The sequence below is a fragment of the Anomaloglossus baeobatrachus genome, chromosome 7 (assembly GCF_048569485.1).
Source record: "Anomaloglossus baeobatrachus isolate aAnoBae1 chromosome 7, aAnoBae1.hap1, whole genome shotgun sequence".
NCBI classification, from domain to species: Eukaryota; Metazoa; Chordata; class Amphibia; order Anura; family Aromobatidae; genus Anomaloglossus; species Anomaloglossus baeobatrachus.
In genome coordinates this window covers 106,399,728-106,426,276 of record NC_134359.1, presented here as the reverse complement: position 1 = coordinate 106,426,276, position 26,549 = coordinate 106,399,728, and the positions used below count along the sequence as shown (strand labels likewise).

At 42.3% G+C, this 26,549-nt stretch overlaps 1 protein-coding gene across 13 annotated transcripts in view; it reads left to right on the top strand.

Moving 5' to 3' along the window:
- The window catches only part of MAP2 (microtubule associated protein 2), a 366,782-nt gene that overhangs the window by 319,453 nt on the left and 20,780 nt on the right, over positions 1-26,549 (top strand). For 11 of the 13 annotated variants that reach the window (XM_075317562.1, XM_075317560.1, XM_075317557.1 and 8 more), the window contains 5 exons: positions 347-553; positions 696-830; positions 6,082-6,137; positions 15,631-15,769; positions 19,051-19,397. In XM_075317562.1, coding sequence (XP_075173677.1) covers positions 347-553; positions 696-830; positions 6,082-6,137; positions 15,631-15,769; positions 19,051-19,397 — 884 coding nt within the window. The remainder of the gene's footprint in view (positions 1-346; positions 554-695; positions 831-6,081; positions 6,138-15,630; positions 15,770-19,050; positions 19,398-26,549) is intronic. The other 2 variants (XM_075317569.1, XM_075317570.1) reach the window with 1 other exon arrangement.

Below are 26,549 nucleotides of genomic sequence, written 5' to 3'. Positions count from 1 at the left end.
AGTCCTCTAATGATAATCTATTGCTGATTAATCAGTGATTTTATTAAAACTACACTAAGCAGCCCAGTAAGTGACACATCACTGGAATCAGGATCTCTGCCCCTACGTTATTCTGCTCTCAGATTAGGTGGCAAAAACCTGGTGACATATTCCCTTTAAGAAAACTTTAGATTGATCAAGAAATCTGGGAAAAACTGCAGATAGCCAATGCATCAGATGACATACAGTACTCAACTCTGTTCCCACTGATAGACTTCTGTAGACTGATGCGATGTGACTTTTCAAGTTAATATTTTGTACAGGAAATCTGCTGCTTCTGCTGTCCTAACTCTTCTCATGTGTACAGATGAGGACAGGAGCCTTATGACTGAAGCAATAGAACCCATTCCTAAGGAGGAGAAGGTCGAGCGAGAAATACAGAAGGTTCCTGTTGAAAGACACAGGAAAGACAAGCCTTTCAAGAGTGGCCGAGGTCGTATTTCAACACCTGAAAGGAAAATAAGTAAAAGGGATCTTAGCGCAACCTCCAGAGACGAAGTGAGAAGGAAAAAAGGTCCATCACTTACTCATCTTTTCCATCCAAGTACAGCCAGGGAACCTATCTGTTGTACACGCTGCAATCTAATGATGACCAGCTACGTGTTAACTCCCCTGACTATGCTTCTTTCTTTTCTTCCTATTTTCTCTGTCTATAGCAATCCTAAAGAAAGCAGAAATTGGTAAAAAATCAGACGTTCAGCTCCATTCTCCCTCCAGGAAAGTAATTTTAAAACCTGCGGTCAAGCAGTCTAGACCGGCCCATCAGGCCTGCGTGAGGAGGAAGCCGGCAGGTGACTGCTTTGTTCCGTTTTTTTTGCAAATGTGGCTGGCAAACATTGTTTTGGATGGTTTCATGTTATGTGGCTTGCAGATTTCATCCCTGCAGACTTTCTTATCTTTTTTTTTCCTTTTTTTCTATCCCATTGAAGAAATTCAGTATTCCATAATAATGAAAGTCCATGTCAGAGGCTTGCAGGCATTTTATTTTATGTTGCTTCTTATTTATTTTCTTATTCTATTTGTTTATTTATGGATTCTTGTTCATTTCTTTGCAGACCTCATGATCACATTCGCTTGCAAGAGCCATAAGCGTGCATTGGTTGTATCTTGGCATAGTGACTTAGTGCTATCTTAGAAGTTTGTATATCCATGTCTCTGTTCTGGTGGAAGCTTCATGATCGATTGCAACCATGGTACACATTTCCATTGATTTGCCTCCGTCTCATACATTAACTACATCAAATCTTTTCTACATTACTGTAGAGATCAGTGTATTGAAAGTGTTGGCGTCTTCAGCTTAAGTATCTTGTACGTGCATGCCTGTGTTCATCTTTTCCTACTTCCAGATTAAAGCTGATACAACTTTCAAAAGATAAGTTTTGTTAAGGGCATTTAGATCACATCCAAGTAAAGTAAAAATATAATTATGTAGCAGAGCTAATTATTCAGCAGTTCCTTCCACAAAAAAAGAGCACTTAGCAAGAAAGCTTGCCCAATCTTCTGGGCACACTTCGGTGAAGGAAGGAGAGTGATCAGCCAACAATTGCTCCCCTCCAAACTCCCTCCCCGAGATGAAATGAAGCAAATCTGAGAATTATATGTGAAATTGGTAGAGTCGACATGGAAGCAAGTTATGCTATCTATATATATGTATATGTACGGTATATATATACACATGTTTTTGCGTATATATATATATATATATATATATATAATTAAAAAATATATATATGTGTATATATACATGTGTGTGTATATATATATATATATATATATATATATATATTTTATAAATATATATACAGTACAGAGCATACGTTTGGACACACCTTCTCATTCAAACATTTAAAGAGTTTTCTTTATTTTCAGGACTCTGAAAATTGTAGATTCACATTGAAGGCATCAAAATTATGACTTAACACATGTGGAATGAAATACTTAACAAAAAAGTGTGAAACAACTGAAAATATGTCTTGTATTCTAGGTTCCTCAAAGTAGCCACCTTTTGCTTTGATTACTGCTTTGCACACTCTTGGCATTCTCTTGATGAGCTTCAAGAGGTAGTCACCGGAAATGGTTTTCACTTCACAGGTGTGCCTTGTCTGGTTTAATAAGTGGGATTTCTTGCCTTATAAATGGGGTTGGGACCATCAGTTGTGTTGTGCAGACGTCTGGTGGATAAACAGCTGATAGTCCTACTGAACAGACTGTTTGAATTTGTATTATGGCAAAAAAAAAGCAGCTAGGTAAAGAAAAACGAGTGGCCATCATTACTTTAAGAAATTAAGGTCAGTCAGTCCGAAAAATTGGGGAAAATTTGAAAGTGTCCCCAAGTACAGTGGCAAAAACCATCAAACGCTACAAAGAAACTGGCTCACATGAGGACCACCCCAGGAAAGGAAGACCAAGAGTCACCTCTGCTGCGGAGGATAAGTTTATCCGAGTCACCAGCCTCAGAAATCACAGGTTACCAGCAGCTCAGATTAGAGGCCAGGTCAATGCCACACAGAGTTCTAGCAGCAGACACATCTCTAAAACAACTGTTAAGAGGAGACTTTGTGCAGCAGGCCTTCATGGTAAAATAGCCCCTAGGAAACCACTGCTAAGTACAGGCAACAAACAGAAGAGACTTGTTTGGACTAAAAACCACAAGGAATGGACATTAGACCAGTGGAAATCTGTGCTTTGGTCTGATGAGTCCAAATTTGAGATCTTTGGATCCAACCACCATGTCTTTGTGTGACGCAGAAAAGGTGAATGGATGGACTCTACATGCCTGGTGTCACGATACTGATGGGAATAACTGGAGTCCAATAGCGGGAAACAGGGAGAACACTGAAAGCGGCAAGTACACTGACAAGAAGGAACTCAGGTCCAGTCTGGGACTTGTAGTTCCACGGAAAGTGCAGACGATAATCAAGTTGCTGACAGGCATGCGGGATACAGAATAGGAGGAAGGAACGATCCAGAAAGATAGGGTTTCAGTAAGAGAACTGCAAGCAGGAGCTTTACACAATACTCAAGCAATGAGTGTTTAACCAGGCTGGATATTAAAGACAAACAGGTGGTGAAGGAGGAGCTTATTGGAAGTATGCTCCACCATCTTGGCTGAGGGCAAAGTTAAGGGCGGGGTAACCAAACAGTAGGCATTCCTGACACCTGGTTCCCACCGTGAAGTATGGAGGAGGAGGTGTGATGGTGTGGGGGTGCTTTGCTGGTGACACTGTTGGGGATTTATTCAAAATTAAAGGCATACTGAACCAGCATGTCTACCACAGCATCTTGCTATGGTATTCCATGCTATTCCATCCGGTTTGCATTTAGTTGCACCATTATTTATTTTTCAACAGGACAATGACCCCAAACACACCTACAGGCTGTGTAAGGGCTATTTGACTAAGAAGGAGAGTGATGGAGTGCTACGCCAGATGAACTGGCCTCCACAGTCACCAGACCTGAACCCAATCGAGATGGTTTGGGGTGAGCTGGACCGCAGAGTGAAGGCAAAAGGGCCAACAAGTGCTAAGCATCTCTGGGAACTCCAAGACTGTTGGAAGACCATTTCCGGTGACTACCTCTTGAAGCTCATCAAGAGAATGTCAAGAGTGTGCAAAGCAGCAATCAAAGCAAAATGTGGCTTCTTTGAAGAACCTAGAATATAAGACATATTTTCAGTTGTTTCACACTTTTTTGTTAAGTATTTCATTCTACATGTGTTAATTCATTGAATCTACAATTTTTAGAGTCATGAAAATAAAGAAAACTCTTTGAATGAGGTGTGTCCAAACCTTTGGCCTGTACGATATATATATATATATATATATATATATATATATATATATATATATACATATATATATACACACACTGCTCAAAAACATAAAGGAAACACTTAAACAACAAAATGGTATTTTAGTGTTCCCTTTATTTTTTTGATCAGTATATATATATATATATATATATATATATATATATAAAACAACATGTATAAAGCTAGGAAAACACATTCACTGTCCGATTATACCTTGCCCGATTAGTAATACGTTCTTTTTAGTAGATTGCTCTTATAAATATAAAATTAATCCTCTTTTAAATATCATGCGTCAAAGAGTTTGGCCGCTAATTTCACAATCATGGCCTATCGTTAGGATAGGTCATCAATGTTTGTTTGGCCAAAGTCCAGCACCCGTCACCCTCGCCGATCAATTGTTCTTGGTGCAGTCAGAAATCAGCTTTTCCGGCTGCTTGCAGCCACCGACGTCACCAAGAGCTGATGAACTGGGAGGGTGCCGGATGTTGGACCTCTGCTGATTAGACATTCATGACCTATCCTAAGGATAGGCCATCAGTGCACTTTAAATATTTTTGAAACTAGCAGCTTAATACACTTGGTAGAGCCATTAATATTTTGGCAGCATTAATTTCTTGGGTATTTATGATTTTTAATTATTACCGTACATATATTCATAAATACTAAATATCACCATTTCCAGATGAAGTTTAGATTTTTTTTTATTTTGTTTTTGTGTGTCTAAAAGTTTGTGTGAGGAAGAAACTAATTCTATTATTCACATAAACATATATGTGATTTTTGGATATTGACTTGGGGAGCAAAGTGACTAATCGTTAACTATGAGCATTCTACAGTTCATTCTGGAAATCAGATTGGTAGAATCATTGATAAGATATTTATAAAATTAGTGTTTATCTTTGATAAAGCTTCAAACTCATACGTTCAGATATCAATAGTTATTCTTTTCAGCACTAGAGAATGACTAGAGGATTAATAGCTGGCAGATGTGTGGGTGCCATACGCGTAAGACAAACGTCAATTGAATGGTAAACAGCCACCAAACAAGCGTTCGTTTGGTGAACGATACACTTTTTTGTTGGTGTTGGTCATTAGACTTATTCAAAGCAGCCGTACATGTAGAATTACAGTTGGCGAGTAATGGTCTATGTATTGTCAGATAAAACTCTTGTTATAGAAGATCTTTCACTTTTTACAGTCAACTAATAGCAAGTATCAGCCAAAATTTTCAAATATTGTCAGCACCTTTTCTGACAATGACAGAATATCATTGGTTGGCCAAGATAAAACATTTTGATGAACCTTTGTTATGGTTAAACACTAAGTAATTTTCAGCACTTAAACGTCTTTTAGAAGTACAAATGAACAATTCACTTTCCAGTTTCAAATAACACTTAAGATATGCAGATATTCCACGTATTAGCTGGTAAGGTTGACTAGCCGGCTGAACACACAGTCTGCCTTGGGGCTGTAATCACATGGTGGTATTTACCGGAGATAGTAGCCGCATTTGTCAAGTTACCACTGGTTGAGAAGGCACTGTTGAGTAGTCTTGTTTGTTAAGTCACGAAACATCATTATCGGCTCATCAAAGGTTGATTCTTCAAGACGTTGCTGTAGTTCCAAGGAGTTGTGAGCTCTGCATTCATTGGGCAGATCACAGATTGTAGCTGTTTTGATGTACAGATTGATTTCCATTCATATTTTAGTGAATTCTGAGCAGTAGATAACAACAGATTCAGTAATGATTAAAACATACTATACAAATCATGACGTGGTTATTCTCACCAGTGAGTGTCAAAAACAGAGAACATTTGTTTGAAATTTGATATTTTTTACAGAACACACAAAAATATAAAATCACAGGTCATGTATCCAGAGCCTGCATTCTGCTCCTTTCTACAGGACTACCTAGTCATCCCTTGTAATTTATATGCATGGTCCTGTGATTTACACTTCTCATTACTGAATAATGGCTGTAGAGAATATGAAATGTATTCTAGGTAACCTGTGTCACACATAAGACACATAAACACCATATTCATACACTATACTAAAATGATTAGTAGCATGGCCATATTTAAGTAATAGCATGTGCAGCTAATGATAGCTATCTACCCATGATCAAAATGATCAAAATAATCTACTCCTGGTGGTTCCATAATATTTAAATATATCGCTGATAACCATTAAGTGTTTATTTTCTTTCTTTTCTTTGCTGATAACTATAGGGGGTGATTTCCAACAAACTCCTAGTGCTGTTCGGCAGTCCAGAGACAGAATTCCTGTGAGTAAAAGATTTTTTTCTCTTTGTACTGTTAAGTAACTGTATTACAATCAGTATTTAATATACAGTTAGGTCCAGAAATATTTGGATAATGCACAGCCCTTTAATATGTTGCTGCCATTTTTTCAAGGGAGCAAAAGAAATTGGACAATTATCTCAAAAGCTCTTTACTGGGCTTCATGTGCTATTCCCTTGTTAATCTATCTTGAGTGAAAGGTCTGGAGCTGGTTCCAGGTGTAGCATTTGCATTTGGAAATTGTTACTGTGAACTCCGCAACATGCAGTCAAAGGAGCTAAACCGACCTTCATTAGACTGAAAAAAAAGAAGAAAAATCCATCAGAGCGATGGCAGAAATGTTAGGAGTGGCCAAATCAACAGGTTGATGCATTCTGCAAAAAGAAGAGCGCACTGGTGAGCTTGGGAACTTAAAAAGACCTGGACATCCACAGAAAACAACGGTGGTGTATGATCGCAGAATCCTTTCCATGGTGAAGAAAAACCCCTTCACAAAAGCCACCCAAGTGAAAAACGCTCTCTGCGAAGTAAATGTTTCACTGTCTAAGGCAACCATAAAGAAAAGACTGCATGAGAGAAAATATAGAAGGTTCACCACACAGTTTATACCGTTAAAGAGGCCAGAATAGAGTTTGCCAAAAGTATTCTTTGGGCAGATGAAACTAAGAACAACCTGTACCAGAATAATAGTAAGAAGAAAGTATGGAGAAGGCTTGGAACTGCTCATGATCCAAAGCACAGGAATCCTCTAACACATGGTGGAGGCAGTGTGATGGCATGGCTATGCATGGCTTCCAATGGCTCCTGGGTCACCAGTGTTTATTGATGATGATGTGACTGAAGACAGAAGCAGGAGGATGAATTCTAAAGTGTACAGAGCGATACTTTCTGCTCATATTCCACCAAATACAGCAAGGGTGATTGGATGATACCTTCACAGTATAGATTTACAAAGACCCAACACATACTGTGAAAGCAACCCAGGAGTTTATTAAGGTAAAGAAATGCAATATTCTGCAATGACCAGGTCAATAAACAGATCTCAACTCCATCGAGCTGCATTTCACATGATCAAGATAAAGCATAAGGCAGAAACGCCCACAAACAAGCAACAACTGAAGGCAGCTACAGTAAATACGGCAACGCCTCACAAAGGAGGAAACCCAGCGTTTGGTGATGTCCTTGAACATTTTATTTATTTGAGCCACTGAAATGAGGAGGCTTTGTAGAAAAATGATTGCAATTCTTAAAGGTTTCACACAATATTTTTGTTCAACCCCTTTAATTAAACCCAAAAGTCTACACTTCAATTGCATCTCAGATCATTTTATTTGAAATCAAAAGTAGTGGCCTGCAGAGCTGAAATCATGGAGATTCGGTCACTTTCCCAATATTTCTGCACCTAACTGTATCTCCAGGTGACAGCAGAGGGGCTTCCTTCTGCACATACTCACTGGCACTTGTCTTATTAACACTCATGGTTTCTAGGTTTCTGTCTGTGCAAGCATATTCATTCTATACTTATTTCCTCCTTAGACAAAACTAGAATGAATTGTTCGTTTAAGTTTAGTTATTTATTTTTTTCTATTTACAGAGAACAACTCTTTTAAAGGGATTCTGTCACCAGGTTTTTGCCACCTAATCTGAGACAAGTATGATGTTGAGATAGAGACCCTACTTCCAACAATGTATAAGTTACTGCTATTTGCTGTAAGTTATACATTTTCACTTGAGGACTAGTAAACCTGATTGCATGTAGTCCTCCATATTCATGATTACTGTATAGCCCCCCAACCACCGCTGATTGGCAGCTTTATGCTAGTGCAGAGTGTACACAAATAACTGGCAATCAGTGGTGTAGGCAGGGTTATACAGAGCTCAGCATTCAGAGGACTAAATCTGCAGCAAATAAAACTGTGATTTTATCAAAACTGTAGTAAGCAGCCCAGTAAGTGACATCACTGGAATCAGGGTGACTGCACTTACATATTCCAAGACAGATGGTCTTTGCACCTACATCATGCTGCACTCAGATGACGTAGTAGTAACTGGGTGTAAAATTATCTTTAAAGAGAATCTGTCACCAGGTTTTTGCTACTTCACCTGAGCATCATGCTGTAGGCAAAGAGATTCTGAAACTGACCATGTTTAACTTAGATCACTGTGTGCAGTGTTCTGACTTTATCTCAGAATTGAGTGTAGCAGAGTTGGGAGCTCTTCCCACCCACATCATGCTCTCAATAGAGATTGTGCATTGACTGTGAGGTGTCAAACACAGCAGGGGGCATGGCAGACTAGTCTGCACTGCAGAGAGTCACATCAATGTTAATCTTATAGCAATATGAGTAAACAATAGCTTGCAAACAGATAAGAGAAGCACAGATGTTGTTGTTTTTTTAACTCTCGCAGCATGCTGTCCTGAGCTTACATTGCAAAATCCTGTTGACAGATTCCCTTTAAGTGAAAAAAAAAAATCTTATCAGTGTTTAGCTATGTCTGAGTGTCTGCAGCCAAGTCTCCATCTTCACTGCCATTTAAAAATGGACAAGGTTGGCAACATAGGTACCAGAGTATATATTACAGTGAGGTGTAATGAAAGGATCAACACCTTAGTGTTTTTCTACTTATTATAAAAAATACTTTATTGATTATCAAAATTACATACATACATATATTTTCAGCACTAAAAACAATATTTAGAAAGGAAAAGGGGAGGGGCCAGCGTGCACTGTGAAGGAGGAGGGGGCCGCGGGGGATCAATGCTGCACAAGGTGCTTCACAGGAATTAAAGCAATAAGGAAAGAAAAAAATGGAAATTTTAACAGGAAAAAATGGACCTCAAAATGTGTTGTGCAGTTTCTTCTGAGTATGCCGATACCTCAAACAGTATGTCACAAAAATTGAAATTAAGAATTAACTCTTCAAGAATCTAGTTGAGACGCCCCTGATGAGCCCTGAGGTTACTACTATCAGAAAGGGCGAAACGCGTTGGGCGATTCTTGGATAGCAAAATCTAGTTTCTACCTTCTATTCAGTTATCTTTTGTCACTGGGCACACAGACTAATTGACATACGTGACTACCCTTAGGCCCCCTATCCCCATCAGCCTTGGGTGATGATACAGACAAATTAGTTACCCCGGACTGTGCACCTCTTTCTCTCTGTGGTTTTACTACTTTGGGTTAGTACACTCCTTGAGTCAGTGCACTCTATCTTAGAAGTAGGAAGGGACTGCCTAGGGTTAGTCACCGCGGAACGGGGGCGTCACTATAAATCAGGACGCCGACCCCGTAAACTAGGAAGGGAAAGGCTAGGGCTACTCGCCCCTCCCCTTTTCCTTTCTAAATATTGTTTTTAGTGCTGAATATATATGTATGTATGTAATTTTGATAATCAATAAAGTATTTTTATAATAAGTAGAAAAAGACTAAGGTGTTCATGCAAGTATCTACTTAGATATCCCAGATTGGTATACAGTGTAATGAAAGGAACCAGAAGGTTCACCACTGAAATACTGTGCTCTATGCAAGGGCACAGGTACAACAACTGTTAACCTCTTAATGCTTCATGATGGCTGTGGACTGTGTCGGGGTGTTTAGAGCAGAGGCCACTCCACACAGGACAGATGCCGTCTATGTTACATAATTGGCATCTGCTTATAACAGCAATGATCAGAATTGTTTTTGGGGTTTTTTTTTTGTTTTTTATCCCCACATTGCAAAAAAATACAATAAAGAGAAATCAAAACATTTTATTTATCTACCCCAAAATTCTATACATGAAAACATCAGTTCAACACACAATAAAGAAGCCATCCAATAACTCAATTGACCGAAAAATAAAAAGTAATAAGTTTCAGAAAATAAAGGCACAAACCAAATAATTTATTTTTACAAAGTTCAGAGTTTTTTAAAATCGCTAAAATAGTGAAAAAACTCCTATATCATTGTAATCAAACTGACTAGAGGAATCATGTTGTCAGATCATTTTTTAAGAAGTTTAAAAAAAGAAAAGCACAGTAGCCGATTTACATATCCTTTGAAATTGTATTATTTGCACTGTTAAATGCCAAAGTTTTCAGTGGCTCATTCTTGATAATAAACTTGCCAGAAATTTAAACACGTTTGTCTACTTACTTTGTGCCACCCACTATTGTGCACCTACATTTTTTATATATCTTTTTACACAATTGCCATTTTCGTCTAAGCTACACCTCCTTGTTGAATAAGGTAAAGAAGTGTCTAAAAACATTAGAAAACACAAATCTTCCCACTATAGCTGGCCATTTTCATGAGATAACTGTTGAACAAAACGTTCGTTGGGCAGACAGCTCTCTCTCCTTTTATCCCCATAAATGTAAACGCTTGTCTGAGTGTTGATATAATTTCTATGTGTTATCAAGGAGAAAGCCACTGCCTGACTTCTCTGTGTTCCTGCTTATCTCCCCTGAAAGTACAAGGGCGAGCCATTGAAATGTCGACAGGCCAGCTCTTCTCTTTCCCGACATAATCTGTTGGGAGAGCGTTGGGAGGCCACCATACATATCAGACGATTATCCAATCCCACTAAAATTGGCAAATATAAGAGGAGCTTTAGTTTTTGGAATGTGTGGATGTTGAAGAGGAAATAAATGGATGGACATAGCCTCCTCTCCTGCCATTTGAAAAGCTATTTTGGCTTCATTTTAAAAGATGTTGGTGCAGTCATTAAGACCGACGTTGCACATGGCAGTCTTAGTAAATGAGCTCGCTGGAGTCTGAAGTGCCTAACTCATTAAAAAGCGCATCTGCCTGTAATGTACTCCAGTCAGGAGTACTTTTCTCGTCAGTATATAATATCTTACATTTCTTAAGTATTCTATATATTTTAATATACTAAAGTGTTGTAAATTTGAATGCCTTATACAAGTGGGCTTAGTGCCACCCGTCCACCCATGATTCACCTATATTGGAAAAGCTGGCTAAGACTGGCATAAAATGCGAAATGTTGCAACCAATGAAGGTGTTTCATTCCAGAAAACTGGTTTAATCACTTTTAAATATCGGGCCTAAAGCCCGCTACACACGTTTCAATATATCTCACAATCCGTCGTTGGGGTCAAGTTGTAAGTGACGCACATCCGGCATCGTTTGTGAGGTATCTGCGTGTGACAGCTACGTGCGATCAGGATTGAACGCAAAACCGTTGATCGCAAACACATCGTATCTTTGTCTAGAATTGAGCGTTTTGTTGCAGGAACCTAGTCAATTGAAACGTGTGACATCCCTCATACGATTTTGATGTCTGAGGCTATGTGCGCAGGTGTGCGCTCTGCACCGCAGCTTAAAAAAGGTCCGCTTCAGAGCGCAGCTGAAAAGCTGCGTTCTGAAGCGCCTCACAATGTCTGTCATTCACTAATCTCTGTCAGTCGGTCACTATCTCTGTCCCTCACTCTCTGTCCATGTCAGTCTATCCCCCTCTCTCATATACTCACCGATCCCCGATCCCCGGCGCTGCACGGCATTCACACTGCTCCGGCGGCTTTTACTGTTTTGAAAAAGCCGGCCGCCCATTAAACAATCTCGTATTCCCTGCTTTCCCCGCCCACCGGCGCCTATGATTGGTTACAGTGAGACACGCCCCCACGCTGAGTGACAGGTGTCACACTGCACCCAATCACAGCAGCCGGTGGGCGTGTCTATACTGTGTAGTGAAATAAATAATTAAATAAAAAAAACGGCGTGCGGTCCCCCCCAATTTTAAAACCAGCCAGATAAAGCCATACGGCTGAAGGCTGGTATTCTCAGGATGGGGAGCTCCACATTATGGGGAGCCCCCCAGCCTAACAATATCAGTCAGCAACCGCCCAGAATTGCCGCATACATTAGATGCGACAGTTCTGGGACTGTACCCGGCTCTTCCTGATTTGCAATGGTGCGTTGGCAAATCGGGGTAATAAGGAGTTATTGGCAGCCCATAGCTGCCAATAAGTCCTAGATTAATCATGTCAGGCGTCTATGAGACACCTTCCATGATTAATCTGTAAATTACAGTAAATAAACACACACACCCGAAAAAAATCCTTTATTAGAAATAAAAAACACAAACATATACCCTGGTTAACCACTTTAATCAGCCCCAAAAAGCCCTCCATGTCCAGCGTAATCCAGGATGCTCCAGCATCGCTTCCAGCGCTGCTGCATGGAGGTGACCGGAGCTGCAGCAGACACAGCCGCTCCGGTCACCTCCACGCAGCTAATGAAGATAGCCGTGCGATCAGCTGAGCTGTCAGTGAGGTTACCCGCTGTCACTGGATCCAGCGGTGGCCGCGGGTAACCTCAGTGACAGCTCAGCTGATCGCGCTACTCACCGCCGCCCCTATCACCTCCACGCAGCTAATGAAGACAGCCGTGCGATCAGCTGAGCTGTCACTGAGGTTACCCGCTGTCACTGGATCCAGCGGTGGATGCAGCGGTGGCCGTGGGTAACCTCAGTGACAGCTCAGCTGATCGCGCTACTCACCTCAGTTGCTGCGTGGAGGTGAGAGGAGCGGCGGTGAGAAGCGCGATCAGCTGAGCTGTCACTGAGGTTACCCGCGGCCACCGCTGCATCCACCGCTGGATCCAGTGACAGCGGGTAACCTCAGTGACAGCTCAGCTGATCGCGCTACTCACCTCAGTTGCTGCGTGGAGGTGAGAGGAGCGGCGGTGAGAAGCGCGATCAGCTGAGCTGTCACTGAGGTTACTCGCGGCCACCGCTGCATCCACCGCTAGATGTAACATCTCCTTCTGGATTACTGGCGGATTGTGCGGGTTTAACCCCTTCTCCCTCTCCACTTTGAAGACATCACTATCTATGGCAGCTAGAATCCATATAGCCTCAAAATGGAAGTCCCCTTCCCTATCAATCCAAATGGTCAAGGGTAGAGTTAATAGGATTATGCTATATGAACAAATTGATATGACAAGATCAGATAATTTTCTTTTGACATATGGACACCATGGCCAGGATCTAAGTAGAAACCAACTTCCGACTTACATTTGTCTCTATGATCAAAATATAAACATCTGCAGCTCTGTTCTCTGGCCAACATAATACTTTTGATATAATGTATATATGATAAGTAATTCACTACAGTCACACCATCCCCCATCCTCCTCCCCACTGGTTTTTCTTTTCCCCTTCCCCCCCAAAATCTATACTTACCAAATACATCACTACACTAGATTGTAGGCTTTATATTTTGTATACTATGCAATATGTTTAACCCCTTTTGGACAATAAGGCTATGTGCGCACTAGGCGTTTTTGCGCATTGTTCAGGTGCGTTTTTATGCGTTTTTGGGCTCAAAACTGTATGACTTTGCTTCCCCAGCAAAGTCTATGACTTTTCATTTTTGCTGTCTGCACACAACTTTTTTTTTTTAGCTGCGTTTTTGAGCTAAAAAAAAATGGACATGTCAATTCTTTCCTGCGTTTTACTGCATCTTTCACCCATGCAATGCATTGGAAAAACGCAGCAAAACGCAGCCAAAAACACATGCATTTTTGCCGCTGGTGCGTTTTTTTGCATTTTTGTGCGTTTTGCATAAAAAAAACGCTGTGTGCGCACATAGCCTTAAACAGTTTTGGAGCTAAAAAAAATGTATTTTTAGAATTGTTTGTTCTTTGCAAAGACATTTTAAGGCCCTGTGCGCACTTACCGGATTTTGCCGCTGATTTTCCGCGGATTTGCTGCATGTTTCGCTGCAGAAAATGTTCATAACATCTCTGCAGTGAATCACCAGCAAATCCTATGGAGAAAAAAAATCCTGTGCGCACTGGGCGGAATTTGACAGCTGCATGTTTTGCTGCGGGAATCCCGCAGCAAAAACAAGTGCATGTCACTTCTTTTCCGCACATCGCTGCGGGATTTCACTCCATTGACTCCAATGTTAATCATGAAATCCCGCAGGGAATAACGCAGGCAGCAAATTCTGTGCGGTTCACTGCGTTTTCCTGCGTTATTCCCTGCGGTATTTCGCGGTTTACCTCCGGTAATGTGCATCGCTTGTCTGCGGTTTTGCAGGGAAGTGATGTCATTACAGGAAAAGGAAGCCGTGCAGAGAGTGAACACACACACATCACAGACACAGACACATCACAGACATAGAACACATAGACACAGACATACATATAGAACACACATAGAAAGCAAATGGAAATATAGAAAACTAAGAACGTGGGCTCCGCTGCATATTTACCTTCCAGCCGAGGTAAGCACACAGCGGCGGCCCGGTATTCTCAGGCTGGGGAGGGAGAGGGGCAGGGATAATGTCCCCCGCCTTACTCCCCCTCCCGCAGCCGAGAATATCAGCCGCAGCTGCCCCGGGAATGTCGCATGCATTATGCGGCAATACCGGCGTGTCCCCGGCTCTTCTTGCCGCCGTGTAGCAGTGGCAGCAAGGTAATACAAAGGGTTAATGATGGTGGGGGACCACCGCCATTAACTCCAGGCTTGATCATGGCAGCGTCTATGTGACAGCTGACATGATCAACCCGTAAGTAAAGTGAATAAAACACAGACACCGAAAAATCCTTTATTTTAAATAAAACAAACAAGCCTCGTTCACCATTTTATTAACCCCTCCCGCACCAAAGCTCCGGCGTAATCCACAGGTCCTGCGCTGCTTCCATCCAGCCGCGACTGACACACAGCGCTGAATGAAAGCAGCAGACAGCAGAGGTAATTACCGGTCATTTCCCACGGCCGGTAATGTGAACTCACTGCCGACCGTGGGAAATGCAGCGATCTGTGCTCTATCTATCCCTCTATCTATCCCTCTATCTGTCTGTCTATCTATCCCTCTATCTATTCTTCTGTCTATCTATTATCTCAGAATTAAATGACTTTTTTTTTTTTTTTTTCAATGTGCTTTATTGCATTGAATGCAATAAAGCACATCCCAACCCGCATGCGGCAAAACCGCGGCAATACCGCGAATAATACCGCGGTAAAACCGCAGCAAACCGCATGCGGTCTTCGGGTGCGGTTTCCCGCGGTTTTTTACCGCGGGTGCGGTAATCTTTGAGAGCATGCGGAATTTTCTCAAGAAAATTCCATTTCCCAGTGCGCACAGAGCCTTAGGGTTAAATGTCCAGAATGAAACAAATATCAGTTGTCGCTACATACACCTAATATACTGTTTTGTTAAATTATGACATTACTTTACAGCGGTCTGTCAGGAATTAGGATTTTGCCGACGGGCTCTTGTGCATCCGCTTCTACACACAGCTTGTCAATGATTGCTAAATCCACAGTATTATGTGAAAGTTGCTACTGGCCAAATGGCACAAGATTTTTTCCCCAATTGGTCTAAGACAAAAACAATATCTCCGCATACTAAACTGCTATTAACCAAGGAAAGCATATAATAGTACAAATCTGCTTTCATTAAGAAAATAGAAATGTATACTAATAGACATACTTAATATTTCCGGTTTTGTTTTGTTTTTTTAGGATGGAATGACCAAGAGCCCAGAGAAACGTTCGTCTCTGCCCAGACCTTCCTCAATCCATCCAACTAGGAAAATTATCCCTATAGATAAGGAAGAAAACTCATTGTCCACCAGCACATCCTCCGTGAGACGCACCACAAGTATGTCCAACAGTGTTTGTATATAAAAGAAGTTTTGATTGTACTGATAATTTAGTCTAAATTTATGATTTACAAGTTCTTAGAGGCAAATTATGTAATATCCTGTGGTAGTTGTGAGGAAACAATGGCATTGTATATATTATTTATCATGTGGTCTATTTCAATCAGACATTGTTAAAACATTCATACAAGCACTCTAAGAGCTCTTTTGTTGAACGTAGCAAATCCTGATTTATGGGAAATTCTTATACATATACAGTTAGGTCCAGAAATATTTGGACAGTGACACAATTTTCGCGAGTTGGGCTCTGCATGCCACCACATTGGATTTGAAATGAAACCTCTACAACAGAATTCAAGTGCAGATTGTAACGTTTAATTTGAAGGTTTGAACAAAAATATCTGATAGAAATTGTAGGAATTGTACACATTTCTTTACAAACACTCCACATTTTAGGAGGTCAAAAGTAATTGGACAAATAAACCAAACCCAAACAAAATATTTTTATTTTCAATATTTTGTTGCGAATCCTTTGGAGGCAATCACTGCCTTAAGTCTGGAACCCATGGACATCACCAAACGCTGGGTTTCCTCCTTCTTAATGCTTTGCCAAGCCTTTACAGCCGCAGCCTTCAGGTCTTGCTTGTTTGTGGGTCTTTCCGTCTTAAGTCTGGATTTGAGCAAGTGAAATGCATGGTCAATTGGGTTAAGATCTGGTGATTGACTTGGCCATTGCAGAATGTTTCACTTTTTTGCACTCATGAACTCCTGGGTAGCTTTGGCTGTATGCTTGGGGTCATTGTCCATCTGTACTATGAAGCGCCGTCCGATCAACTTTGCGGCATTTGGCTGAATCTGGGCTGAAAGTATATCCCGGTACACTTCAGAATTCATCCGGCTACTCTTGTCTGCTGTTATGTCATCAATAAACACAAGTGACCCAGTGCCATTGAAAGCCATGCATGCCCATGCCATCACGTTGCCTCCACCATGTTTTACAGAGGATGTGGTGTGCCTTGGATCATGTGCCGTTCCCTTTCTTCTCCAAACTTTTTTCTTCCCATCATTCTGGTACAGGTTGATCTTTTTCTCATCTGTCCATAGAATACTTTTCCAGAACTGAGCTGCCTTCATGAGGTGTTTTTCAGCAAATTTAACTCTGGCCTGTCTATTTTTGGAATTGATGAATGGTTTGCATCTAGATGTGAACCCTTTGTATTTACTTTCATGGAGTCTTCTCTTTACTGTTGACTTAGAGACAGATACACCTACTTCACTGAGAGTGTTCTGGACTTCAGTTGATGTTGTGAACGGGTTCTTCTTCACCAAAGAAAGTATGCGGCGATCATCCACCACTGTTGTCATCCGTGGACGCCCAGGCCTTTTTGAGTTCCCAAGCTCACCAGTCAATTCCTTTTTTCTCAGAATGTACCCGACTGTTGATTTTGCTACTCCAAGCATGTCTGCTATCTCTCTGATGGATTTTTTCTTTTTTTTCAGCCTCAGGATGTTCTGCTTCACCTCAATTGAGAGTTCCTTAGACCGCATGTTGTCTGGTCACAGCAACAGCTTCCAAATGCAAAACCACACACCTGTAATCAACCCCAGACCTTTTAACTACTTCATTGATTACAGGTTAACGAGGGAGACGCCTTCAGAGTTAATTGCAGCCCTTAGAGTCCCTTGTCCAATTACTTTTGGTCCCTTGAAAAAGAGGAGGCTATGCATTACAGAGCTATGATTCCTAAACCCTTTCTCCGATTTGGATGTGAAAACTCTCATATTGCAGCTGGGAATGTGCACTTTCAGCCCATATTATATATATAATTGTATTTCTGAACATGTTTTTGTAAACAGCTAAAATAACAAAACTTGTGTCACTGTCCAAATATTTCTGGCCCTGACTGTATATGTCACCCCCAAAATCTAGGTAACACATTAAAAACCCAAGCAAATTCATCTTGCTTGAATTTAAGTAATATGTATTTCCCCCACCTGCCTGTATACACTCCAAGCAATGTCTTGGCATGACTCTGATAAGACTTCAGATGGGGATCATCTCCCAGACATGGATTGGGGCCTCAGAAGGCTCCTGGACAGTCTGTGGCGCTATTTGGCATCTGATGCACTAATAGATAACGTACCAGAGGTTCTTCAATTGATTCAGGTTTGGAAAATGTTAAAGGACAGTCAATGGCATAAATATGTTTGTAATCCAGAAACTGTCTACACACTCTGGCTACATAAGGTCAGTCACTGTCCTACTCGAGGAGGTACCCGAGATCTACAGCACCAGCATAAATTCTGACAATGGCTCTAAGGATTTCATCCTGGAATGCAATAGCAGTCAGGTTACCAATGGCATTGTGTCCCTCAAAGTATAAGCATCCCCAGGTCATCACTGACCCACCAACAAACTGGAACCTGCTCTGATTTGTAAAGAGAATGATGTACCAATAGAAGACCTACAATCCCTTGTTCTCCAGCAAATGCCAAGCTGCATGGTGCTGGGCTGTGAGCACTGGTCCCACTACAGAACTTCAGGTCCTCATGCCACCCTCAGTTTTTTTTGTCAGTTTAGTCAGAAATATGCATAGCAGTTGCCTACTGAAAGTCATTTTTAGGGCTCTGGCACTCATTTTTATGAGCATACACTGGTCATGCTGTTTAGTCTATGTCTTTCTATGGTCCTTAAAGCGGTGATCCAGGTTTGTCCAGTAACTACAGACTTGTGAACCCTCACTTTGCACAGAGCGTGAGCTATCACAATTTGCTGGCACCGGGAGCTGGAGGTCATGAGACCGCAAGTATGCAATGTGCATGCTACTGGCCACATTGCAACTAGATGTTCGCAGCCTCTTTCAAAAGTGAATTGAGTGAAGCTGCACACTTCTAGTTGGAATGTGGCTGGGAGTATGCAAATCACATACTTACGGTCACATGAATTCTCGGTCACACCTCCGTCTCTGGTGAATCCTGACTACTTGCTTTGTGCATGAGTGACAACAGACTCTCTTGCCAAACCTGGACAACTTTTGTAATGATGTCTGTAAATATGTCCTCTGCTCTTTGAAATATGCTGGGAGACACAACAAACATTTTTGTGATGGTTCATATTGTTATGACATCCTTGAGGAACTATGTAACCTGAATGGACTGCAGGTAACATCTGAAGATACCAATAGTGACAAGGACACTAGAAAAATGCAAAACTAGAGAATAATTTGTCAGAATTTCTTAATTGTTCTTTTTGTACCATTTTGTCTTAATAATTACATAGGATCTGAGCCAATTTGGAGTCGAACAGGAAAGAGTGGAACATCTACTCCTACCACGCCTGGGTCCACAGCTATAACTCCAGGAACACCACCAAGCTATGCTTCTCGAACTCCTGGTACGCCAGGCACACCAAGTTATTCACGTACTCCCCGCACTCCAGGAACTCCAAAATCTGCCATATATGGAATGTCTGATAAGAAAATTGCCATCTTACGAACACCTCCCAAGTCTCCCGCAACTCTAAAACAGATGCGGGTTGTAATGAATCAGCCACTGCCCGACTTGAAGAATATAAGGTCCAAGATTGGATCTACAGACAACATGAAGTATCAGCCTAAAGGTGGACAGGTAAGAGCATCCATAACAAGAGAGACCAAAGATCTGCATTTCTACCAGAGGTAGAATGTAGAATATCTAAAAAATCTGCAATATACATCTTTATGATGGATATGGAAAAGGCTTTTGAGATTAACTGCAAGTCCAAGAAGTCAACACACATTTTAAGATTGTACTTCTATAGAATGATTTTTATTTCTGCAGCCAATGACATATCTGTTTTGTATTTCATATATATTATATGTTTTTTGCTTACAGAATATGTTGAGCATGCAAATATGATTTAGAATAATTACTTCAAGATAGATCATAGATTAATACAGTAGGATGCTTTTATATAGTTATATAGTCTTAAGAAACAATAGCACAAACCTAAGTGTGGCCTTATGGAAAAGTGCAAATAACTGATAAGTCATTATAGCCTGAATACACATCAGCACCATGATTTACACATTTCTTTTTCGTTATAGGAGCAAGAAATCTAAAATGATCCAGATTATCATATGCTATACACCAATGTGGACAATTAGCCCCTTGACTTATATTAGGGTCTGTTGGGTTCCATCTTGGCGTTCGTGACTTTGATGTGACGGAAAACACTGCCAGCTGTGCTATTCATTGCATCAAATACAACATAATCTACACTTCTCAACATTGAAATTGCAACACCAAGAAGAAAAAGTCGTAGAATTATCAAAATCACAGGATTGATGATGCTAAGCAAATTATGAAAAAATCGAAAGAAAATTTTCAAAACATCTTCATTTATTCATTATGTCCTATAAGCATCACTCGCAGAAATGCCCACACTTACATGCTTTGACTGCTATCAGTGAGGTCATTAATGATTGAGTCATGTTCTGCCATGCTGAATGCATTTGTGCACATAAATTATCAAGATCCTCTGCTGGCAGCTTCTGTTGCAGTTGTCAACCAATGATATCCTAGATGTTGTGTTGAACCACAGGCTCCTGGAACACTGTCACGTCACAAAGGCCAAAGGCCATGAAGGCCCCTTCATGCAGTTCACAAAACGTTTACATGTGTGTGTTTCTGCTTTTTGGAGCTCATACTCAATACTGTTTAAATTGAGATGTTTTGAAAAATGTATTTCTATTTTCTCTTCATTAGCATATCTTTCACACATCCAACGGATCCTTTGAATTTTTATTTTTTTGTGTTCCGGTTTCAATGTTAAGGAGTGTACGACACAGGCTCATGACACAGCCCCCAATGCAAGTTTGAACAGAGCCTTATAAAGAACTTATAAATATTCTTCATAAAGAGTTGAATGTCTTCTCCAAGTTATTGGATTACTTATCTTGTTCTTTTCATAAGTTAAAACTTACATTATTGTGTAGAGCTACTGTCACAGTTTTGCTGATGACTTTTAGAAACTGTCAGCAAATACATTGTCATGTACTCACTTACTAGCTTAGTTATGACTTTGTGACGTGACTTGTGTGTCTGTTGGGTCTTCCCTGATACCTTATCTGCTATCCACTAATTGACAGTAGACTCATGTAAACATTATCCTAGTACACTGTCTTAGGGTCCCATCACACGTAGCGATGCACCAATGATTCCACCAGCGATACGACCTGGCAGGAATCGTTGGTGTGTCGCTACATGGTCGCTGGTGAGCTGTCAATCAGGCAGATCTCACCAGCGACCAGCCACCAGCAACTCGTGTAATGCTGCGCTTGGTAACCAGGGTAAATATCGGGTAACTAAGCAAAGCGCTTTGCTTGGTTACCCGATATTTACCCTCGTTACCAGCGTACACTTTTTACAGGCTGCCAGCGCTGGCTCCCTGCACACGTAGCTAGGGTGCACATCGGGTTACTAAGCAAAGCGCTTTGCTTAGTTACCCGATATTTAACCTGGCTACTTGTGTAGAGAGCCAGCGCTGGCTGCCTGTAAGCAGCATACGCTGGTAACCAGGTTAAATATCGGGTAACCAAGCAAAGCGCTTTGCTTAGTTACGTGATATTTACCCTGGTTACCAGCGTACGCTGCTTACACGAGTCAGTGCCCGTTGGTCTCCCACAGTGAAACACGCCGATGTGTGCTGCACAGCGGGAGACCAACGAGCTAAAAAAGGTCCTGATCGTTTTGATCAGCGACCTCGCAGCAGGGGCCCGCTCGCTGCTACATGTCACACACAGCGGCGTCGCTGGCGAGGTCGCTGATACGTCACAAAACCTGTGACGTTTCAGCGATATCGCTAGCGATATCGCTATGTGTGACGGGGGCTTTAGGACCGTACTGCTCTATTTGTCAGATTCTTACAAACTTCCTATCCTTATTTCACATGTTTTAGTGACAATGGAGCGGACACAAATGTGAGAAGAAACTGCTAAAGACCAATGTTACTTACTTTCATTATTGGGGTTCCTGGATTGTAACCCAATAAATTAACTTGCTAATGACTGTGAATATTCCTTTCACACTGGCTATTAAAGAGAAGCTGTCAGGTCGCCTAACTGTCCCCATCCATATGTGTCCAGATTCCTTCCAAGGGGTTGCCCGCTACTCGGACAATCCCATCTTAATCTCAGTGTTTGCCACTGTTAAAATAAAAGCACATACTCACGTCCGGTGCCGTCGCCGTTCCAGCAGTGTCTGCACTCGCTCTCTCGGGGCTCACATGAAATGGTTACATCATGTCAGCCCTGCGCCCAATCAGCACCGGCTTCCCCCCCACCTTTGGACGAATTGAACATCAGGAGGAAGTCAGAGCGAATGCTGGCTGCTCACTCCCTATTGATGTTTGATACGTCTAAAGGCAGGGACAGTGAAGCTGGCGTTAATTCGGCACAGGGCTTGCATGATGTAATATCATGTAAGCCCCATGAAAGCAGGTCCTAACACTGCTGAAACAGTGCCAGCACTAGAAATAAGTATAAGTGTAGTGTGGCGTGGGGCGGTAGTCGTGGGCAAGGTCTGCATCTTCTACACTCTGGCATGCTACATGAAAGATGGGGTCTTGGCTAGGTGTGGGTGCTGTTGCTACTGGGGTGGTATGCCCTTGCAGGCCATATGCTCCCAGTAGCCTTGGCTGGCCAGGACCAGATGTTAGCCCATTCACTAAAGGCCCCGTCACACTAAGCAACATCGCTAGCAACATCGCTGCTAACGAACAACTTTTGTGACGTTGCTAGCGATGTTGCTGTGTGTGACATCCAGCAACAACCCGGCCCCTGCTGTGAGGTCGTTGGTTGTTGCTGAATGTCCTGGGCCATTTTTTAGTTGTTGCTCTCCCGCTGTGAAGCACAGATCGCTGTGTGTGACAGCGAGACAGCAACAACTAAATGTACAGGCAGCAGGAGCCGGCTTCTGCGGAGGCTGGTAACCAATGTAAACATCGGGTAACCAAGAAGCCCTGTCCTTGGTTACCTGATATTTACCTTTGTTACCAGCCTCCGCCGCTCTCACTGCCTGTGCTGCCGGCTCCTGCTCTGTGCACATGTAGCTGCAGCACACATCGGGTTAATTAACCCGATGTGTGCTGTAACTAGGAGAGCAGGGCGCCAGCGCTAAGCAGTGTGCGCTGCTCCCTGCTCTGTGCACATGTAGCTGCAGTACACATCGGGTTAATTAACCCGATGTGTGCTGTAACTAGGAGAGCAGGGAGCCAGCGCTAAGCAGTGTGCGCTGCTCCCTGCTCTGTGCACATGTAGCTGCTGCACACATCGGGTAATTAACCCGATGTGTGCTGTAACTAGGAGAGCAAGGAGCCAGCGCTAAGCATTGTGCGCTGCTCCCTGCTCTGTGCACATTTAGCTGCAGCACACATCGGGTAATTAACCCGATGTGTGCTGTAACTAGGAGAGCAAGGAGCCAGCGCTCAGTGTGCGCTGCTCCCTGCTCTCTGCACGTGCGGTGGTAACCAAGGTAAATATCGGGTTGGTTACCCGATATTTACCTTAGTTACCAAGCGCAGCATCTTCCACGCGGCGCTGGGGGCTGGGACACTGGTTGCTGGTGGGCTCACCAGCAACTTGTGTAGCGACGCTCCAGCGATCCCTGCCAGGTCAGGTTGCTGGTGGGATCGCTGGAGCGTCGCAGTGTGACATCTCACCAGCAACCTCCTAGCAACTTACCAGCGATCCCTATCGTTGTTGGGATCGCTGGTAAGTTGCTTAGTGTGACGGTACCTTAAGGGAGACCACCAGTTCTTAAAACACATTCTTTTACTCAACACAAGTTTGAGGGCAACTATGTACACAAGATAGTGAGCACATATCTAACCTGACTTCTGATTATCAACAGGTTTTGGTCTTTAAGGAGCTGTAAGCTGCTTTCAGCCATACTACTGACTGTCTTATTTAGGGTCCTGTCTCCCTCGGTCACTCATAATCTCATTCAGTCCACTGACCTGACTCTGTGGGATCACTCTGCGTTCCAATCACCTCTTTCTTGCTCTATATTTCAAATAACGCTATCACTGACTCCATTCTCTTCTAGCTGCAGGGACACCCACATCATGCAACCTTGTCGACAAACTAGACCTTAGGTCTTCTCTAGTCATGCGAAAAGCCAAATATCCCTAACTTTTTGTCAGAAGTGTATCACAATTCACACTACAAAATGAAGCAGGACATAATACACATTTTACATTACGCACAATCCTGATGCCTTCAAAAGGGAACAGGGCAATATGTCCATCTCCTTACCTACGTTCTGTTATTTTACCAGGGGCAACACTGAGATTGAGAAGGGGTTGTCTGAGTAGGGGACAACCCCTTTAATCTTATAAGTTTTTAAGTTTTGCTTAATTAAGGAGTTTTCCAATTTTAGAGAACAAACCTGTCCCCAGCTACATTTTGTTTTAAATAAATCAAATGTAATTAACTCACCCTCTCTCTAGACTTTCGAAGCAGGACAGTTAAAAGAAGCTCAAAAAGGCAAAACAGCAAGTCTTATCGACATCACAAGGCATATGTTCATTCTGTTTAGCCTTTTTGTAAGTACTTTTGGGGGGATTTCAAGTGGAATCCTCCTGAAAAAGATCTCATGTGTGTACATACCCTTAGCATTGCCTTAGCAACAGTCAGTTTTATAGTGACACAGACCAAAATGTTTTAGTATATATGAATATGCAAATACATTATTTGTTTTTTGTATTTTTTTAAGAATATGTTTTAATCCTTTAATAAGATGCAAAAATGTAGTAAAAAAATACCGAGGCAGATTTTTCAAAACTGTCTAAAAGAAAGACCGTCTTTGTTGTCTATGGCAACCGATTACAGTACAGCTTTTATTTTTCAAAAGCGAATACAGAATGCATGCTGCACAGTGATTGGTTGCTATGGGCAACCGAGACATTTTATTATTTTACACTGTGTTAAACCGAAATATTAAATTTGCACAATAATTTGTATGCTCAACCAAACAGCACTAAAAAAAAGTTGCAATTTCTCCAACATTAAAAAGGCTTCATACAACTAGGTCAGTGAAAAAAATAAAGTAATGGCAGCTAAAATGCTGAGACAAAATTGGCTAGTCTTTAAAGAGACCCTGTCAAGGGATCAAAAGTGGCCAAATTTTGTTCTTATTGCTTTCCTGCTGCGCTCGTGAATCTTCCCATTACTTTTTTATCGACAAACACATATCTAGTGGCACTCAATAATATAAGGGTACATTGGCATTGCAATACTGCTAGAAAAATATTGGAGAAAAGAGAAAAATACATAGCTAATGTGAAAAATGAGTAAAAAGACATTGCATTACTGCTTTGGAAATATTGACAAAAAGAGATTTTTAGCTTGCCGTATTTTTCGTTTTATAAGACGCACCGGATTATAAGACGCACCCCAAATTCAGAGCAAAAAAGGTGAAAAAAATGTGGTTCTTCTTATAATCTAGTAGTGTAAGCGCAGATTGAACTCTAGGTTCAATAGGAAGCCGAGATCTCATCTGCACAAGTGCCACCTCCATTTTCCTGAAGTCCGCTAGAGGGAGATCAGTGGTCCGGAAGCGGCGCCTGCGCAGATGAGAGCTTGAGCCGAGAGCTCAATCTGCGCATGCGCCGATTCTGAGTGGCATTATTTGAAGTCCTCACCGCCTGACCCACAGCGCCAGTACATCTGCCGGAGACCCCGCACAGCCGCCGGAGACCCCGCACAGCTGCTGCAGACACCACAGAGCCGCCCCGGCAGCAGCCACCGAAGACCCCGCACATCGGCTTCAGACATCGCACAGCCGCCCCAGCACCAGCTGCCACAGCCCCTGCACAGCTGCCGCAGCATTCCCCTGGCCTCTTGTGACCCTTCTCCACCACCCCGGTAAGCTACATTCAGATTATACATTTTTGAAAGGAAAAGAGCGTCTTATAATAAGAAAAATACGGTATGTATTGTCAAATCCATGTGAGCCTGATAACCAACAGTTGGCACCTGCTCACATTTGTGGAAGATGCTGGTCAGTTTTCTGATATAGCTGTAGTGCATTTGTTCTGACCTAACACTCCGCCCCATAGTCAGGGTGTGTCCACCATCTTATTTAGCCAGGGACCTATCTGCCCAGACATGCAGATTTTTAATCGCACATAGAGGCATTTAGGTTTGCGATAAAATGAGATCACCTTGTCGAGGTTATCAGGCTTACATGGATTGACCAATACATAAGCTAACAATCTCTTTTCTTTGTCGCTCCATTGGGAGACCCAGACAATTGGGTGTATAGCTTCTGCCTCCGGAGGCCACACAAAGTATTACACTCAAAAGTGTAACCCCTCCCCTCTGCCTATACACCCTCCCGTGCATCACGGGCTCCTCAGTTTTATGCTTTGTGTGGAAGGAGGCACACATCCACTCACACATCTCCATTTTACTCAGCAGCAGCTGCTGATTGTATCGGTTGGAAGAAAAGAGGGCCCCCACGGGGCCCCCGGCATGCTCCCTTCTCACCCCACTGAGTCGGCGGTGCTGTTAAGGTTGAGGTACCCATTGCGGGTACGACGGCCGGAGCCTCATTGCGTGTTTCCTTCTCCATCCCTGCGGGCTCTGCTAGAAGTGGGATCCGAAGCGGTCATCCAGGTTCTGGGACCGTGCTCCCTCCGCAGCCCCTGAGGGAATCTGCTGGACAGGAGCTTATCTATCCTCAGGGACAGGGCCCTGCATCCACGAGGTACTCTGTGTCCCCATGGGGACTGTGTAT